At 36.7% G+C, this 19,953-nt stretch overlaps 1 protein-coding gene across 1 annotated transcript; it reads right to left on the bottom strand.

Annotated features, from left to right (window-relative positions):
- Positions 1-593: 593 nt before the first annotated feature.
- On the bottom strand, positions 594-19,409 carry LOC100893468 (sushi, von Willebrand factor type A, EGF and pentraxin domain-containing protein 1-like). Its single transcript, XM_030977039.1, has 23 exons — positions 19,205-19,409; positions 16,327-16,509; positions 15,854-16,036; positions 15,174-15,356; positions 14,710-14,892; positions 14,086-14,268; positions 13,556-13,738; positions 12,830-13,012; positions 12,127-12,309; positions 11,502-11,684; positions 10,802-10,984; positions 10,209-10,391; positions 9,537-9,665; positions 8,425-8,547; positions 7,416-7,517; positions 6,818-6,934; positions 6,475-6,602; positions 5,627-5,858; positions 4,386-4,544; positions 3,817-3,852; positions 3,205-3,398; positions 2,232-2,387; positions 594-1,474 (listed from the first exon to the last, which is right to left on the bottom strand). Exons 1-23 carry the CDS (start codon positions 19,407-19,409, stop codon positions 1,304-1,306), a joined length of 3,765 nt encoding a protein of 1,254 aa, XP_030832899.1. The 3' UTR covers positions 594-1,303.
- Between the last annotated feature and the right edge of the window lie 544 nt (positions 19,410-19,953).

The raw sequence follows: 19,953 nt of genomic DNA, 5'->3' as shown, positions 1-19,953 counted from the left end.
TTCATTTATCACCAAGTTTGATACAGATTGTAAAAACTTACCATATTCTATAATATATTAGAAAGGATATATCATTTCAATATTCTTGCAAATAACATGGACCAGTTGAAGAAGAGTATAGTCAATTACTGTACATACTTTATCTGCTGTGTCAAGATTATGCAGTTCTTGGAAACTAAATTAAATCTCTGAAAACACTTATGACCAAAATTAATTGTGATCCTAGTTTATATTTGTAATGTTGATCATACGACCTTACTCTAGCTCCATAGAATGATTCCTAAGAATTTAAACTAGAAACATTAAATTCAAGAATAGTATGTTTCAAAGTTTTGAATTCGCAAAACGTTCATGAAATCTAAGACATAACAGAACGGAACTAAGATACATCTTAATTACAGCTTTATCACAGTCCAATAGTAAATCCCCATTGTATAATATGCAACCATTCATATATATCAATACAAAACTTTGATAAAGAAAAATATCCTTGACATATAAACATATATAGTAAGGTAATTAGTTAAAGTTCTAAATTAAGGTTCACTTACTTTCTATGTCTTCAAATATACGATACATCGACGAGGGTTTTATATACATATATAGTTTTTTTTTTAATATATTGATATTTGTTTATGCACTTGTACGAATAATAGAGTGAATTTCATTCCAAGGTTTTGCATGTTTAACATTCAACATTTCAAACATTAGGAATAACAGAAATGTGACAGTATTTAGGTTCTTTCATAGCGCTATATCAGATTCAAAGCTGATCAAAGCGCTTTACAGAGCAGATTACCAACATCATCAAAACCTCCGAGTCCAGAATATTCAAAACAATAACACATCCTACTACAATGCTAATATTTACATATGTATAAACAAGTTTATAATATTTCTTGAATGATTTAGTAGGAGTTACCGTATAGGAAAACAATTTACGTGGTAACCTATTTTATATTACCAGGTTAATGTTTTGAAAACTTCGCTCTCCATGGCAATCTGTGAATTTATTCCAGGCCCTTGATTCGATTTAATCGATATTACGATATCCCAGACTGTTTCTTCCATACGTTACTTACTACATCAAAGATTTTAGGATATCTGATCATTGATTGTTTAGATAAGATTAAATATGAAGTGAAATAATACATTTAATATCGATTTATCGGCAGAACAACACAATACTCGTATGGGAAATGAAATAGCCAAGTACTTTAATTTTAGGGCATTATATACATGTAGCATTAACACAGTGTATTTTTCAGTAGAGCTTCTAACAGTACACCTAAAAGTTCCCTGTTCATTCATGGATCGTGAGACCGCTGTTGTAAAAGCCACTCGAGGCTGAACGTCTGCTACTTGACACTTGATCTCCACTTCGCTGACCGTACCCCTTAATAGAACGTTTGATGTCAGAGCCTGGGTACTTGTTGTAGTGATTGGATTGTGAGCTTCCCATGCGTGGAGGCAACTTTAAATTTAAAAAAATAAGAAGTTTTTTATTTTCACTTGAATTATTGTTTTGTGTTACAATTGAATGTTATAATCTGAGGAAGGTATTGAAGTACATGTATGCTGTGGTAAAACATAGTGCAGTCTAATCAAAGTCTTGCTCGTTTTGTACACTCATCTGTCATGAGATGATTTAATCTATTTTAGAATACTTTCAAAATTGCATGATCATTTGCTTTTACGTATTACAATAACGATATAATTTCGTTGAAGGTTATGATAAAAGACTAGCAATCAAAATGGTATTTGTCAACGAAATCAGTCTTAAAGTCCTGTTGCTAACCATAGTAAAGAGTTTTTAATATATGTATATATAATTTAAAGAATTATGTTCTAAAAAGAACAAGATTATCAAAATGTATATGAGTGCCCCATTGTCCTATTTATTTAGGTGTATGACCTATACGAGGACAATACTTGACGTTGACGTAGTCGTTAAAGATCTATTTCAGCTTAGCGTAACTAGAACTGAAATTGTTCATTAAAGCCACACTGTCCTACTGGTAGCTACTTGCTCCCTCTATATAGAAAACTTCCCAGATCGGTGCCTGTTGGTCCCCCGTGCTCCTCTTTTATTTTGTTAATTGAGAGCTGGGTTATTGAGATAGCCACCTGTCTGACCTCGCTGTGTGGTCTAATCTCTTCTGGCTGAACTATTCAGCCGGCCTTAAAGACTGCAGACTCAAAATTCAAGTTAAAGAATTGTGGTTGCTAACCCCTGTGCTGTATCGGACACTTGAGCCTGAGCGTTTGCTACTCGGCACTCGGCGATCTCCACTTCGTTGACTAGTCCCAAGTGTAGTACGTGTGTTGTTAGAGCCAGTGATGTGATAGTACACATCTGATTGCGAGCTCTCAATGCGGTACGAAAGCTTTAAATCAACGAGAAAATATTTCTTTTTTTAAATTAAACGATGCCAAATGATTTCATTAAGGAATTAATCGTATATAATGTGCTACAACTTACAAGATATTTGTATCCCATGGTCAAGAAAGTCGTTCTGCCTCATTTTGGTTTGCTAATATGGCTGTGATTACGTAACCTTCTAACATTAGGTCGAATAAATTGCTACAGGTCACTCTGAAATTTGCATATCATTAACATAAAAGTACTACCAGATCGAACGTATTCGTAGTGGCTTGACAGATTTGTATCATTATATCCTCTCACTTATATTTTTCTATACACTTATGAACGGGAAAATCACTGATACAGACGGAAGAAAATAAATGTTGAATGTCGGTCAGGTACACTATGCAACGGTACTAGCTCAGACAAGTTTAACATTTCTAAATTTCACTTTACTAGGCCACATATATTACATTTGATGTAAATGGGTGAGAGAACGAAAAACTCTAACAATTTGAGGGAAACTTGGGCATGCATATTTCAACAAAAAATATAAAGGCCATTTAATGTGAAATCATTGCTATGAATTTAAATCAATTTTGATAAATCTTCAAATATATGAACCTGATAGATATTGCATAATTATGATATAAGTTTACAGACAACAGCACGGCGTATACAACCAAACAACTGTCGATTAAAACGAAACATGTCCAAAATATATTTACTTAAATCATCGGGCAATTCCATATGCCAGGGATTCTTCTAAAACAATTTTTTTTAAAGAGTTATTCATTGTTACTAGACACACTTATAAAGCCACAAGAAAGCATTCCTACCTGGTCGTTCGAGGTTCCGCTAGAGTGATGGGAGGAAGAAGGTCGACCTCTCATCACAAATTGAGCTATATGCTTCTCCCTCTGAATGCGGACAAAGTTCATGCATGCACATGCAGCGCAGGCAATGATGAGGACCAAGGCAAAGCCCAGGCCAGGAACAAGGCCAGCAATAAGCCCGACGTTTAAGGAATCATCTGTAAGAATACGACAAGTATTGGAAATCATGGACAAGTCCAGTGTATTTGGTAATGCACTGTTCCCAAAAGTTACCAAGTACTGTTGAGTTCTGAACATAAATTTACATCAAATGTTACTTTGCTTTCTCTGTCCGTATACATGTTTAATGTACGTGTATGTATATCGGTGCCCTGCGTCGTTGCGTCGTTTGTCTACACACATGTATCCATTTTTATTTATTCTGATTGTTAAAGAATCTGCAATTCGGTCATCTGGCCGCATACGATTTATTTTCAATTAACCGTTTTAAAAAAATGAAGAAATACACAAATATTGCACATGCTTGAGCAAAGGATTAGCATTCGTAGATCATTTAGTTCTTCATCACTTTCTCCTATTGCAATATTGAATTAAAAACATTTTGTTCGAACTCACCCGCCTCGTTGATGGTATTGTCCGCTGTATCAGAGGCTATGAAAAGGTAAAACATTTAAATTAATGGACAAAATGGAATATTTTGGTGGAAACCAACATGCATAATTAAGGGTTTGCAAAATGCTCAGAAAGGGAGCAAGAAATGAGAAGAAATGGAAACTGAACATGCTCTTGATGCTTAAAGGGGCGAATATACGACTTGAAATTATGAAACAGTAGTGCTCTATTCTAATGTTATTTCAAATCCTGAACAGAAATGTAATTTATATAAAATTAACACGCTGGGGATTAAGGCTGTTCTTGTTGTTGTATAGCATCTTTTCTAATATTGACTACTCAAATGCCTCTATACTCTGGACTGTGAATCGGATACGATTCTGCGCCGATTTTGCTCATCTTCCATTCCCCTCACAAGCATTCCAGTATGCCGTCACAGGCCCACTTCATTTCTCCTAAATCTAGCCACAATGAATCTGTCCCACCGGAAATCCATGTACCACCTGGGTGGAGACAAGCAATGCACGTAAAATGCAGTGTTTAAGGGATTCAATAGATTAATATATCCGTACCGAGTATACAGTAGCGTCCAGGGAGTGTGGCTGGGTAGAGGTCATCGTAGCCCTCATTACAGAGGCACTCAAAGCCTAGTCCTGGATCGGTGTTAATACACAGAGCATTATCTGCGCAGTCATGAGATCCATCAGCACATTCATCCACATCGGTAATTTCTAAAAACGAGAAAACGAAAGAGTTATTTATCTGCCACACCAGACCCAGGTGAGGAAAATGGAAACCATTGGGTGAATGTATTCCTTAAAATGCTTGTAATGGCAGCCGTGCTAAAAAGTAGGGATAATAATCGATCCCCATAATTGGCAATATATGTGCCAGTCATGAATGCTATCATCATTGGTGTTGACTTAATATATTATCGTTGTTATTATTATTATTATTATTATTATTATTATTATTATTATTATTATTATTATTATTATTATTATTAACATTATCACTATTATTATATTATTGTTATTATTATTATTATTATTATTATTATTATTATTATTATTTTCGTTTTAATTATTATTATTATTGTTAATATCATTATTATTATTTTTATCATTAGCATTGGTATCGTCATCATTCGTATCTATTATGTGGATATTCAACATAACCGTGCTAAGGGTGCTTGCATATATTTAATTGAGCATAACCAAATTCAATTTAAACGCATCATAAAGACAATTGCACACACAAATCCCTCTCATATCCTTTAAAGGTTTTCCAGGCAAGGACAACAATATAAATCACGAAGCATCAATAATAATCTAAACAAAACGAAAACTGATTTGGTATAAAATTATTCAAGTATGATTAGAATGTCGTATCAAATAAAAATCGTCTGATTTGTGTGCATCTTCACCCGGTAAACAAATGCAATTATACAAGTCGTTCAAGAAACTTCCATATGTAATCCTTTTGCTATAAGCTATAGTGTATGTGATAACAGTTTGTTTATGCATATGTCTTTCTTATTTGCTTCGTTAAGAATAATATCATTCATTTGCGGTTACAAATAGTTGCATTTCAGCAGTAAGAACACAAATTACATATCCTGCATTACGTATTTTAGGTTATTTGAACGACTTTATAGGCACAACTAAGTAAATTGCCCTCTTGCACTGAAATATAATATAACAGGTGAATCTAAAAGGTCGTCTCTGGATGAACGTGTAATCATTTCATTAATTTGTCAGATAATATAAATCTTTCAAATAAAGACTCAATGGCAGATTGTGAGATCTAATACCTGTAACACTAAGAGATGCCATGTTGATAAGAAGAGTGGTATTGTCTGCTATTAGGTGGCCATCGCTGTCCATACTCTCTTGCAAGAGGGCGTTCATCAATGTGGTCGCATTGCCAACGAAAGTTTCATCTCCGCTGACTGTGAAGTCCACCCCTAGACTACCCTGGAAATATCCCAAGAGTACCGCATTGATGACACCCCTAAAACCCCTTGCAGAGAGCAACCTTGGCATCTATAAAAAAAAAAAAAAAGTTAAATACAAGTCGTAGTTAAATAGAATGGCAGTAACTGTATTCAAAGTGCTTGGAACAGTAAAGACAGCTGGTGATATTATTGCTGATGGAGCTTCATGCAGAACAAAAATCGTAGGTCAAAACGATATTCATTGTGCTTTACGCCCCCCCCCCCCCCTGTCCAAGATTACAATTTGCTGCAATATATTCCACCTGCTATGAGAGGGATATCGGTCTAGCAGGCCGTCCCGTGGTACATATATTTTTAATATTATTGAGGACTGCGTGTTCACAAATAGGCCTTACAACGGATACAGTGGCGTTCTTACGAACTTTTAATGGTTTCACTTGACCGACGGCCCAATAGACCGATATTTGTTTTCCCTTATTTATTTTCTTCATTTTGTCGGTCACGTAGACTTGTCGTTTTAGTGGACTGCCGGTCCCCTGGGCTTCTCTTTGTTTATTTTTCTTTCTACCGTATATATTCTTTATTTATTTATTTGTCTTGTCGGCCTCGTGGACTTTCGGTATACTGGGCCCACCCTCTTTCAGACAGATAAACAACATGTGGGGAAATGCAAATGATATCAGATGTATATATATGAAACTCACCACGTATCTGATTGCTTCAGCTCCGGCGATGTAGGCTTTGCTCTGTGGATCACTGTATGCATCGTTAAAGTTTACTGGAACATCGTTGATAGCACGTATAATGAAGGAAGTTCTGAGCAGACGCCGTGCTGCAAGAGATTGATTACAAGTATACTTAAGCTAGTTTCGTAGAGCATACAATACTGGAAGAGAGACATTACAATTATGATGATAATGAATGTGACATGTGTACATCTTATTACTGGACGATTTATTCGCTCTAGAACAAGAGGCAATTATTTAAAACAGTGGTCATCCTGATGCTGATTATATTTAATAATGATCAAATGTTGTTGTAACTCACCTGCGATACACTGAGCTACGCCCTGTCCTCCTTCTTTCCTGTATAACCCTGGCCTACATTGACATGAAGACTGCATGCACCTCTCTTGTTCCAACGAACAACTCGACGAACATTGCTCTTTTAAAAAAAAGGGGGGAAAGATGTCGTTTCGGTTTTCATTTTTGTTTGTTTACCTCAACCGAGTTATGAACAATTTACCTTAATATAAATACAGTCAAGGTGAACTTTTAAATTGGGTTCTAGTCGGAGAGACCATATTATATTCTAAATTGAAATGTCTGGAACCACCAAGGAAAAGTCTCTTTTGTAGCACATCATAATCGGTGTATATTGCAAGGTTTCAAAATCATCAAAAACGAAAATGAAATTACTCAATCTTGCTTAAAGTCATGTGGACTGCACAAATACATACGGATATGATAACAGGACTACGAACACATTTGGAATTAAAGTTGTGTCCAAACATGTCAACTACATGTATATATCATCATATTTCGAAATCTAATCGGGTATTTCAGTGATGTGCATTAATTTGTGTGTAAAGAATGAAGCAAATCGGACTTTCACCTAAAAACTAGAAATCACGGTGGACACTAACCTGAGCATATGCCATTCACAGGGGATGTGCCGTCCCTACAAACACATACTCCTTGATAACAAGCCTGTGTGTCCTCACAAAGGACGTCATTACATCTCAAATCTAATCCAGGTCGTTAGTAAAGCAGAACATGACAATAAATTTATAAATGAGAGAACTACAAAAATAAATCTTAATAGAATAGTATTTAATAATGATTAACGATTAATGTCATAACGTCGAACCCCTAATACTATGCTTCCTCAGACGTCTGTGTCCCTTCCATATCTAGTTATTCGCCAGTAAAGTTACTTTTTTTTCAATCTCTTTTTATATGGATAATAAATTTTTTTCTGATCATTTTCCTATTGCTGTCGATAACTGATTGTTATATTTGTCGTATCAGTTGTAGTACGGTAAGCATACCTGAGATAAGATTTAAAGTAAAAGGAGTGTTTAAGTATGTTTTAGAGATATTCTATTCCGAATAAGGCAAACGAGCAAAGGACGGATGAGGAAATGTTTAGTATGCTGTACTTTGTTGCTCTTGTATGGTGTGAGGTGAGTGTGTGCGTCCGTATCTGTGTGCGTGATGTGTGATAAACACCCTTATGACTGAGAATCTTTCTACGCCAATTTTCGGATTACACAAAATGATGAAAACGATTTGAGATTAATAACAGTAATGATAATAATAATAATAATAATAATAATGATAATAATAGTAATAATAATAATAATAATAATAATAATAATGATAATGATGATACAAATACCACTACTACTATTAATACCACTACTACTACTAATACTAATACTACTAATACTACTACTATTACTACTAGTACTCCTACTACTACTAGTCATAATACTACTACTACTACTACTACTACTACTACCCCTACTTCTACTACTACTGCTACAAATGATAATGGTAATTATGATAACAATAATAATAACAACTCAACGTGGTATAGGTGATAATATCATAACATAACCTTATCGGATAAATGTAACGGATTATCTTTACCGTTTTGGCACCTTAAGCCAGTGAAGCCTGGGAGACATGTGCACGTAAACGTCGTAGGCTCTTGATTACACGTGCCTCCGTTCATACATGAGTCGGTTTGACATGGTACTGTTGGTGTTCCAGCTGCAACGAAATATATACCGTGTGGGATAGTCAGGTGGGGATCCAATATTTTCGACAAGGGCACCATCATTTAGAGAATGTTTTGGCACACAGATAAGCAGGCACGTAGCCACGGGGGGGGGGGGGGGGGGGGGAGGGGGACATGTGCCCCCCAGAACATTTCCAAGATCGGTTGAACTTTTTTAGACCCCTCCCCAGGACGTCGATCGATTACATGTATGTGCCCTCCCCCTCCCCCCCCCCCCCCCAAAAAAAAAAAAAAAAAAAAAAAAAAACATCAAACTCTGGCTACGGCCCTGCAGATAAAAGGGATAAGTGGTCACATCATTTGCATATGTTTCTTTAGGGTCGAAAATATTTTAAAGAAATTCAAAGGGGTACATGTTCCGTTCATCGTAATTGAGGTAAGCAACATGGTTTTCAAACGGTGATGGAGACGGGCAGGCTGTGCTTCCGCCTCTAACCCATTAGAGTTAGGTGAATGTGACCCAAAAAAAGGACAATCTGTCTCAGCACAACCGTAACATGTTCTCCTAGCTGCTAATGGCGTTGCCAAATCATCAGAGATAATTTTTGATCGGGGTGGGGTGGGAATGGGGATGGCCCAAACTAATACTGTCTTTTCAGTCAAATATTGTCCAAAAACAGAATCAGAACCTCTTTTACACTCAATAAATCGCCACGCAATGAAAGTTTTAAACCCTTCTCTTCCCTATGTCGACACGATTAAAGAGAAAAGATGTAAAAAAAAAAAAAAAATCACAAAATGTGCCACCTCCAATACCATTGATAACAAAAGTGTATTCAAGGGATACCACTAGCCAAACACTTCCTTTATGAAGTGTGGTTTTAACATTAGCTCTCTTATTGTAAATGGCAAAGCCTGTATCGGGAATCCACATATTGCTTATATTTGTTGTAACAAGGGAAATTGAAGAAACATTGTGATTTACAAATATTTTGTCTTAAGCAACGAATTGGAGTCTTACGATTGCATTGTGAATTTTCTAAAGAGTTTTCAAAGCCGTCGTAGCAGTTGCACTGGAATGTATCCATCATGATGACACAGAAACTATTTACATCCGCACTGCATGGCAAAGTCGAGCATTTGTTAATATCTGTTTTAAGTGTGGGAATAAGAAAAGAGACGAAGAAAAGAGTTATCTCTGAATATGATTGGAAATAGAAGAAAAAAGTGTTGTCCGAAAAAAAATTAATGCTTTTACAATTGTTATAGTTTTCAGTAGGATAAAATTGTGCAATTGTTTTTACAATATTAAAGGTCGTTCATTTTCATTCCAAAGTTATGCTACGGAGACTTTAGAATGAGGACTATATCATTTTGAAAATGAAACAAATTTGATAGCAGAAAACACATTTGAAACTAATACGTTGCAATACTGTGATGATGTAATAGAATATCAAAGGAGATACCTTCAGTACAATAAATGATAATAATAAGTACTACCTACTCCGGTGTATAAATAATGTTTTGCCGAGCATACTACTACCGATAATATTGTAAAGAGGCAAACGGTTCTTTTAACTGTTGAGTTATCATTTGATATGCGTATGAACATATAAGCAACCAATATTTGCTTGGCTACGGCTTCCAATATTTCATTAGTATCTATAGGTTTTTATAAAACATGTTCACGTACTGCTACAGCCGATGTTATCCGAAAGTTGGCCATTGGACTGGCAATAGACAGTTGAGTTCCCGACCAGCTTGTATCCAATAGGGCAGGTAAAATCACATTGTGTATTCTCAGTGATGTCAATTCCTGCAGGACACGCATTGTTGGTGTTGTCCAGCGGTGGAAGGTAGCTTACTTCACAAAGAACTAGGACAAAGGTATGGATAAGGTAAACTAGAAAGTGCCAAGTCTTGGACCTAGTTCTACTTCTAATAATGAAATAATGATAACGATGATGGTAATGATAATAATAGTAATACTACTACCACTAAAAATAATGATAATTATAATTTGGGTTGATATAGCGCTTGATAATCCTAAGATCTAACCCACGTCCACGACCTTTAGCACATCCGGTCAAGTGTCTAAATTTATTTCAAAACATTGGGGCCTATTCTAAAAACATCACCTTTTCAAGGAAATTAGCTACTAACCATGTTTTTAATGTTACCCCATTCGGGGACATTGTGATACTATTTTAGTGAAAACCAGCCTCATAGAGAGCATTTCGGCTGATCTTGAGAACTGCTACGCCATATGCTATTCGATTTACTTACTCTCACATCCATTTTGATCAGATAGTTCACCGTTGGTCTGGCAATAGACAGTTGAGCTTCCGACCAGATTGTATCCAGTAGGGCAGGTAAAATCACACTGTGTATCCTCAGTAATGTTCACTCCTGCAGGGCACGCATTGTTTGGATTATTCAACGGCGGAGTGTAGTTAACCTCACAAAGAACTATGACAAAAGAGATGGAAACATAACAACGATCAAAAAATAAAATTGGCGAAATAATTTCCATTATTCTTACAACAATATGGCAACTTTATAGATAGATATTTGTAAAAAGAAAAACGCGGTCATATCAAGTATATGAATACGGAGGTTACTTTGAGAAGAAATGCAATTACAGTGCATCAGTCATCGAAAAAGATCCATGTCAAAACAAACAAATATCAATTTTGGAATCTGCAAGAAAAAGCTTTCTTGCGTTCATTTGAATTGTTTTGAAACGATGGTCCATCAAGTCAATGAAATACAAGAAAACATTGACAACCAGGGCGGGGCAAATGTGGGGAGGGGTCTTAATTTCTTTAAAGACCCCCGCCCCCCCCCCTCCCCTCTCTTGTTCTCTCTCGCTCTCTCTCTCTCTCTCTCTCTATCTCCCTCTCTCTCCTTTCTCTTTCTCTCGCTCTTGATTTTTTTCTTCTTCTCATGTTTGCTACTTTATGGGAAATAGTGTGTATAAACTTACTAAGACATGTTGGAAGAGATCCTTCGAGTTGTCCATCCAATTGACACACTGTTGTTTTGTCACCAGCGAGGGCATACCCATCGGAGCAATCAAAGACACACTCATCTTGCCAATTGACCACAGAGCTTGATACACATAATCCAGTGAGAGGCGATTTGTAGGTCCATACCTGGCATTTGATGACTAACGATCGCACACAAAAGATAATAACAGTGAAGCATTTGTTTGATAACGAGAGCAAAACTGTGAACTTTTTGTTGGACATATCTGGCAAAAATATGGTACAGTTTTTTAAGACGTTGGAGCTCAATTAACAAACATCTTCTCCTGCTGAAATCTAGGGAAATTATATATCTAAGGCTACGCAGTTTGGGTATTTTAGTCACCCCATCCAAAGGATGCGAGGGTGTTTGAGTATTTCGCATTTCCCGAGGACGTTAAAGCCTTTTAAAAAACATATGTTCCCGAAAACTAGATAAAAGCTTGTCTGGTAGCCTGCCCAACTTTGATAAAAATTGCGGTACTACATGTATTTGTGTCACACCAGTCCCATATATTGAACCTTTCGGCTCATCGTGATAATGAACTGCTACGCTATACCGGTATGCTAAATTCGTTTACTTACTCTCACATCCAATTTGATCAGATAGTTCACCGTTGGTCTGGCAATAGACAGTTGAGCTTCCGACCAGATTGTATCCAGTAGGGCAGGTAAAATCACATTGTGTATTCTCAGTGATGTTCGTTCCTGCAGGGCACGCATTGTTTGGATTATTCACCGGCGGAGTGTAGTTAACCTCACAAAGAACTATGACAAAAGAAATGGAAACATAACAACGATCAAAAATAAAATTGGCGAAATAATTTCCATTTTTCTTACAACAATATGGCAACTTTATAGATAGGTATTTGTAAAAAAAAAAAAAACGCGGTCATATCAAGTATATGAATACGGAGGTTACTTTGAGAAGAAATGCAATTATAGCGCATCAGTCATCGAAAAAGATCCATGTCAAAACAAAGAAATATCAATTTTGGAATCTGCAAGAAAAGGCTTTCTTGCGTTCATTTGAAATGTTTTGAAACGATGGTCCATCAAGTCAATGAAATACAAGAAAACATTGACAACCAGGGCGGGGCAAATGTGGGGAGGGGTCTTAATTTCTTTAAAGGCCCCCGCCCCCCCCCCCCCTCCCCTCTCTTGTTCTCTCTCGCTCTCTCTCTCTCTCTCTCTCTCTCCTCTCTCTCCTTTCTCTTTCTCTCGCTCTTGATTTTTTTTCTTCTTCTCATGTTTGCTACTTTATGGGAAATAGTGTGTATAAACTTACTAAGACATGTTGGAAGAGATCCTTCGAGTTGTCCATCCAATTGACACAATGTTGTTTTGTCACCAGCGAGGGCATACCCATCGGAGCAATCAAAGACACACTCATCTTGCCAATTGACCACAGAGCTTGATATACATGTCCCAGTGAGAGGCGAATTGTAGGTCCATACCTGGCATTTGATGACTAAAGATAGCACACAAACGTTAATAACAGTCAAGCATTTATTTGATCACGAGAGGAAAACGGTTTAGTTTTTGTTCAACATATCTCGCAAAAAGATGGCACAAGATCTTCTATAATTGATGATCGGATGGACCATTCGCTTGGTACATCGTAATAATGAACATAAAGGCAAAACCTCTCCAAGCAAGCTGTCCTCTTTTGCTAAACATTGCAAATATTTGTATATATTGGGGGAATCGAAGCAAGCAATCAAAAGACCTTTCATTTTATGAAAGCTATACTTGCCTAAAAGGATATCAACATTTAAAAGGCATCCTGTTTACCTTTCAAAAGTGCAATATGGTGCTCGGTTATTGGTTATTTTGCACTTTTCAAAGAAATTGGGGCCTATTCTAAAAACATCACCTGTTCTAAGACATTAGTTACTAACCATTTTCGTAATGCTGCCCCATTCGGGTAACATTTTGATACTATTTTAGTGAAACCAGCCCCATAGAGGGAGCATTTCGGCTGATCATGCCAAATGATATTCGATCTACTTACTCTCGCATCCAATTTGATCAGATAGTTCACTGTTGGACTGGCAATAGACAGTTGGGCTCCCGATCTGATTGTATCCAGTAGGACAGGTAAAATCACATTTTGTATTCTCAGTGATGTTCACTCCTGCAGGGCACGCATTGTTTGTATTATTCACCGGTGAAGTGTAGTCAACTTCACAAAGAACTATGAAAACGACATGGAAACATAATAACCGTCGATAAATAAAAATGACAAAATAATTTCCATTTTTCTTACAATAATAAAGCAACTTTAGAGATTGGTATTTTTCATTAATGCGGTCAAATGATATATATGATTACAAAGAAAACATTTGGAAGAAATGCATTTTCATTGCATCAGTGATTGAAATAGATCAACTTTTTAAACGAAAAAATATACATCATTTATGGAATCTGCGGCGGAAAGAATTCATGCGTTCATTTGGAATATTTTAGGCGGTGGTCCATCAATTCAATGAAATACAAGAGGAAAGAAATAACTTTCAGAGAGGGGCACATTTAGGGACTTACTTAGACATGTTGGAAGAGATCCTTCGAGTTGTCCATCCTCTTGACACACTGTTGTTTTGTCACCAGCGAGGGCATATCCATCGGAACAATCAAAGACACACTCTTCTTGCCAATCGACCACAGAGCTTGATATACATGATCCAGTGAGAGGCGAATTGTAGGTCCATACCTGGCATGTAATGACTATAGCACATAATAGATAATAAGAGTGAAGCATTTATCTGATAACGAATGCAAAACGGGATACATTTTGTTCGACCTATCTGGAAAAGAGATGGCACAGGTCTACAAGCAGTGTATCGAAAATTTGAAGATGTTGGAGCTCAAGTTATAAACATCATCTCTTCCTGCAAACTAGGGAATATATATATCTAGGGCTACCCAACTCTGGTATGGATACTATTTTAGTCACCCCATCCAAGGGATGCGAGGCTGCTCGGGTGTTGAGTATTTTACATTTCTCGAAGACGTTGGAGCCTAGATAATAGTTTGTCTTTTAGCCTGCAAAACTTTGATAACACTATGGTACTACATGTATTTGTGTCGCCCCAGCCCCATATATTGAACCTTTCGGCTAATCATGATATTTAACTGCTAAGCTTTATGCCTAATTCGTTTACTTACTCTCACATCCAATTCGATCAGATAGTTGACCATTGGACTGGCAATAGACAGTTGAGCTCCCGATCAGATTGTATCCAGTAGGACAGGTAAAATCACACTGTGTATCCTCGGTGATGTTTATTCCTGCAGGGCACGCATTGTTGATATTCGTTACCAGCGACGTGTAGTTTACCTGGCAAGTAACTAAATAAATACTTACAAACATGAATTTGTATTCAGTACATTATTTGACGAGTAAAAATTAAAGAGAAAACTTTTCACAGAGGGGTAACGTATTGTCCGTTTACTTTATCATTTAGTTGTCAATGATGATCGTAAAATTGAAATGGATTGAGGGATATATTCTATGTTTGTAGTAATCTAGTTCAGTTTGATCTCATGTAATACAGGTGCATTTTTTATTTGTCTCAGAATTGTTATCATACTAATTGGACAATCCTTTGGTTAAACTTTCTCTAACTTACTTGTACAAGTTGGAAGAGATCCGTTTAGTTGTCCATTTACGCCACAACTTGTAGTATCATCTCCTGCAAAGAGATATCCCTCAGCGCATCCAAACGTACATTCAGTTGACCAATCAACATTGGAGTTCGAATCACATGACCCAATGAGAGGCCAAGTATAGTTCCATACGGGACATGTAATGACTGAAGGAAAAGAGAGAGGGCTAATAGTTATAATGCATTTTAAACGTGACAAATTTACTAAAATAATGCTATTAGTCGTAAGAATAGTGGTTCTATCCAAAACTTTGTTCAAACAACCTGTACAGATGAGACCACATGAAATTAATTCCTTTTTTCTTCGTGCTCTTCCCCCTTTTTTGTCTGCCCTCCACATTTTCTGAGAATCTGGACGAGACTGGCCATGGACGTCTTTGCAACATCGTCAATATATGTTTTCAGTGAAAACGAAGTACTCCTTCTACATTGTTTTAATTGTCGAGATAAAAACAACTTAGGTTAATCGAATCGGACCTTAGAGGCGCTGCTTAAAGTATTATCCTTTTCCGATTATTTAAGGTGACAAAATTACTCGTTCCTTTGAGGATGCAGTCTTTGGAAAACCTTACTACTGCATTAGCTACATTGTACATTAGAGTACGCTTTCAACAACAAGTAATTTCTGTTATGACTTTACTTACTCTCACATCCAATTTGATCAGATAGTTCACCGTTGGACTGGCAATAGACAGTTGAGCTCCCAACCAGATTATATCCAGTAGGACAGGTAAAATCACACTGTGTATCCTCGGTGATGTTTATTCCTGCAGGGCACGCATTGTTGATATTCGTTACCAGCGACGTGTAGTTTACCTGGCAAGTAACTAAATAAATACTTACAAACATGAATTTGTATTCAGTACATTATTTGACGAGTAAAAATTAAAGAGAAAACTTTTCACAGAGGGGTAACGTATTGTCCGTTTACTTTATCATTTAGTTGTCAATGATGATCGTAAAATTGAAATGGATTGAGGGATATTTTGGTTATATTCTATGTTTGTAGTAATCTAGTTCAGTTTGATCTCATGTAATACAGGTGCATTTTTTATTTGTCTTAGAATTGTTATCATACTAATTGGACAATCCTTTAGTTAAACTTTCTCTAACTTACTTGTACAAGTTGGAAGAGATCCGTTTAGTTGTCCATTTACGCCACAACTTGTAGTATCATCTCCTGCAAAGAGATATCCCTCAGCGCATTCAAACGTACATTCAGTTGACCAATCAACATTGGAGTTCGAATCACATGACCCGATGAGAGGCCAAATATAGTTCCAAACAGGACATGTAATGACTGAAGAGAAAGAGAGAGAGGCCAAATTTTGAGTTCGAATGCAATATATATACGTGACAAATTTGGGGATGCAGTCTTCGGAAAACTTTTCTACTGCAGTAACTACATCGTATATTAGAGTACACTTTCATTAATAAGATTTTTTAAAAAGCTTGGGTAAATTGAACTGGTCTGTAAAAGCGCTTCTTAAAAGATGAGGTGTCCACATCTTTATCTTCAAAGTACTATCCTTTTCCGATTAGGGTGATTAAAAATTACTCGTTCCTTTGGAGGTGCAGTCTCCGGGAAACCTTACTACAGCAGTAACTATATTTTACATTAGAGTACACTTTCATCAATAAGTAATTTCTTTTACTTACTCTCACATCCAATTTGATCAGATAATTGACCATTGGACTGGCAATAGACAGTTGAGCTCCCGATCAGATTGTATCCAGTGGGGCAGGTAAAATCACACTGTGTATCCTCGGTGATGTTCACTCCTGCAGGGCACGCATTGTTGGTATTAGTCACCGGCGAAACGTAGTTCACCTGGCAAGTAACTGGAGAAATATTGAAATACGTGAATGAAAATCATTAAATCATATGAAAAGTATAATTTAAAGGGAGAACTTTTACTGTGGTGTTACTTATTTTCCGTTAATTCTTAAATTTGGGTGTCAATGATGATCTTAAAATCAAAATGGAATAAGGGATATTTGGGGAATATGCTCTGATTTAAGTAATCAAGTTTAGGTTGATCTCATGTAATACAGGTGCATTTTGTATTTGTCTCAGAATTGTTATCATAGTACTAATTGGACAATCCTTTGGTTAAACTTTCTCTAACTTACTTGTACAAGTTGGAAGAGATCCGTTTAGTTGTCCATTTACACCACACCTTGTAGTATCATCTTCTGCAAAGAGATATCCCTCAGCGCATCCAAACGTACATTCAGTTGACCAATCAACATTGGAGTTCGAATCACATGACCCAATGAGAGGCCAAGTATAGTTCCATACGGGACATGTAATGACTGAAGGAAAAGAGAGAGGGCTAATAGTTATAATGCATTTTAAACGTGACAAATTTACTAAAATAATGCTATTAGTCGTAAGAATAGTGGTTCTATCCAAAACTTTGTTCAAACAACCTGTACAGATGAGACCACATGAAATTAATTCCTTTTTTCTTCGTGCTCTTCCCCCTTTTTTGTCTGCCCTCCACATTTTCTGAGAATCTGGACGAGACTGGCCATGGACGTCTTTACAACATCGTCAATATATGTTTTCAGTGAAAACGAAGTACTCCTTCTACATTGTTTTAATTGTCGAGATAAAAACAACTTAGGTTAATCGAATCGGACCGTAGAGGCGCTGCTTAAAGTATTATCCTTTTCCGATTATTTAAGGTGACAAAATTACTCGTTCCTTTGAGGATGCAGTCTTTGGAAAACCTTACTACTGCATTAGCTACATTGTACATTAGAGTACGCTTTCAACAACAAGTAATTTCTGTTATGACTTTACTTACTCTCACATCCAATTCGATCAGATAGTTGACCATTGGACTGGCAATAGACAGTTGAGCTCCCGATCAGATTGTATCCAGTAGGGCAGGCAAAATCACACTGTGTATCCTCGGTGATGTTTATTCCTGCAGGGCACGCATTGTTGGTATTCGTTACCAGCGACGTGTAGTTTACCTGGCAAGTAACTAAAGAAATACTTAAACACATGAATTTGTATTCAGTACATCATTTGACGAGTACAAATGAAAGGGAAAACTTTTCACAGAGGGGTAACGTATTGTCCGTTTACTCTGTCATTTAGTTGTCAATGATAATCATAAAATCGCAATGGAATAAGGAATATTTTGGTCATATACTCTGTTTGTAGTAATCTAGTTTAGGTTGATCTCATGTGATACAGATCAATTTGTATTTGTCTCAAAATTGTTATCATACTTATTGGACAATCCTTTGATTAACTGTTCTCTAACTTACTTGTACAAGTTGGAAGTGATCCGTTTAGTTGTCCATTTACGCCACAACTTGTAGTATCATCTCCTGCAAAGAGATATCCCTCAGCGCATCCAAACGTACATTCAGTTGACCAATCAACAGTAGAGTTCGAATCACATGACCCGATGAGAGGCCAAGTATAGTTCCATACGGGACATGTAATGACTGAAGAGAAAGAGAGAGATGACACATTTTGAGTTCGAATGCAATATATACGTCACACATTTACTCAAATAGCGCTATCGGTCTTAAGAATTAGTTCTACTATCTATTACTTTCTTCAAACAACCTGTACAGATTAGGCCAAATTATATTAATTCCTTTTTCGCCCTCTCCCCCTTTTTTCTGCCCCCCCCCCCCTCATTTTTTGAGAACCTAGAAGAAAATAACCATGGACGTCTTTGCAACATCGTCAATATATGTTTTCAATGAAAACGAAGTATTCCTTTATAACAATTGTTTCATTTGTTCAGATAAAAACAACTTAGGTGAATCGAACCGGTCCGTAGAGACACTTCTTAAAAGATGCGGGTGTCCATATCTTTATATTCAGAGTACTACCATTTCCCGATTAAGGTAACTAAAAAGTACTCGTTCCTCTGGGGGTGCTGTCTTCGGGAAACCTTACTACTGTAGTAACTACATTGTACATTAGAGTACACCTTCATCAATAAGTATTTTATTTTACTTACTCTCACATCCAATTTGATCAGATAGTTGACCATTGGACTGGCAGTAGACAGTTGAGTTCCCGATCAGATTGTATCCAGTAGGACAGGTAAAATCACACTGTGTATCCTCGGTGATGTTTATTCCTGCAGGGCACGCATTGTTGATATTCGTTACCAGCGACGTGTAGTTTACCTGGCAAGTAACTAAAGAAATACTTACAAACATGAATTTGTATTCAGTACATTATTTGACGAGTAAAAATGAAAGAGAAAACTTTTCACAGAGGGGTAACGTATTGTCCGTTTACTTTATCATTTAGTTGTCAATGATGATCGTAAAATTGAAATGGATTGAGGGATATTTTGGTTATATTCTATGTTTGTAGTAATCTATCTGGCAGTAGACAGTTGAGTTCCCGATCAGATTGTATCCAGTAGGACAGGTAAAATCACACTGTGTATCCTCGGTGATGTTCACTCCTGCAGGGCACGCATTGTTGGTATTAGTCACCGGTGAGGTGTAGTTTACCTGGCAAGTAACTAGAGACATACTCTAAAATTTGAATATTATTCAGTACATCATTCGACGAGTAAGGATGATTGAGGAGAACGTTTACAGTGTGTAACCTATTGTTCGTTCACTCTTTTATTTAGGTGTCAATGATCATCTTAAAATCGAAATGGAATAAGGAATATTTTGGTAATGCAATGTTTGTATTAATCTTGATCAGGTTACTCTTGTTGATACAGGTAGACTTTTTATATGTCTT

Source organism: Strongylocentrotus purpuratus, unplaced genomic scaffold (assembly GCF_000002235.5).
Source record: "Strongylocentrotus purpuratus isolate Spur 01 unplaced genomic scaffold, Spur_5.0 spur5_scaffold_9, whole genome shotgun sequence".
NCBI classification, from domain to species: Eukaryota; Metazoa; Echinodermata; class Echinoidea; order Camarodonta; family Strongylocentrotidae; genus Strongylocentrotus; species Strongylocentrotus purpuratus.
The sequence above is the reverse complement of the archived record's forward strand: the minus strand, read 5'-3'. Positions and strand labels throughout refer to the sequence as shown.

Excerpts from the sequence above, each read along its gene's own strand:
- LOC100893468 (XM_030977039.1), bottom strand. The coding sequence starts at position 19,409 with ATGTTTGTAAGTATTTCTTTAGTTACTTGCCAGGTAAACTACACGTCG. Across the intron at positions 16,037-16,326 it reads ATCTCTTCCAACTTGTACAA|TTACTTGCCAGGTAAACTAC; the intron begins GTAAGTTAGAGA and ends GTATTTATTTAG. Across the intron at positions 6,603-6,817 it reads CGTAGCTCAGTGTATCGCAG|CACGGCGTCTGCTCAGAACT; the intron begins GTGAGTTACAAC and ends AATCTCTTGCAG.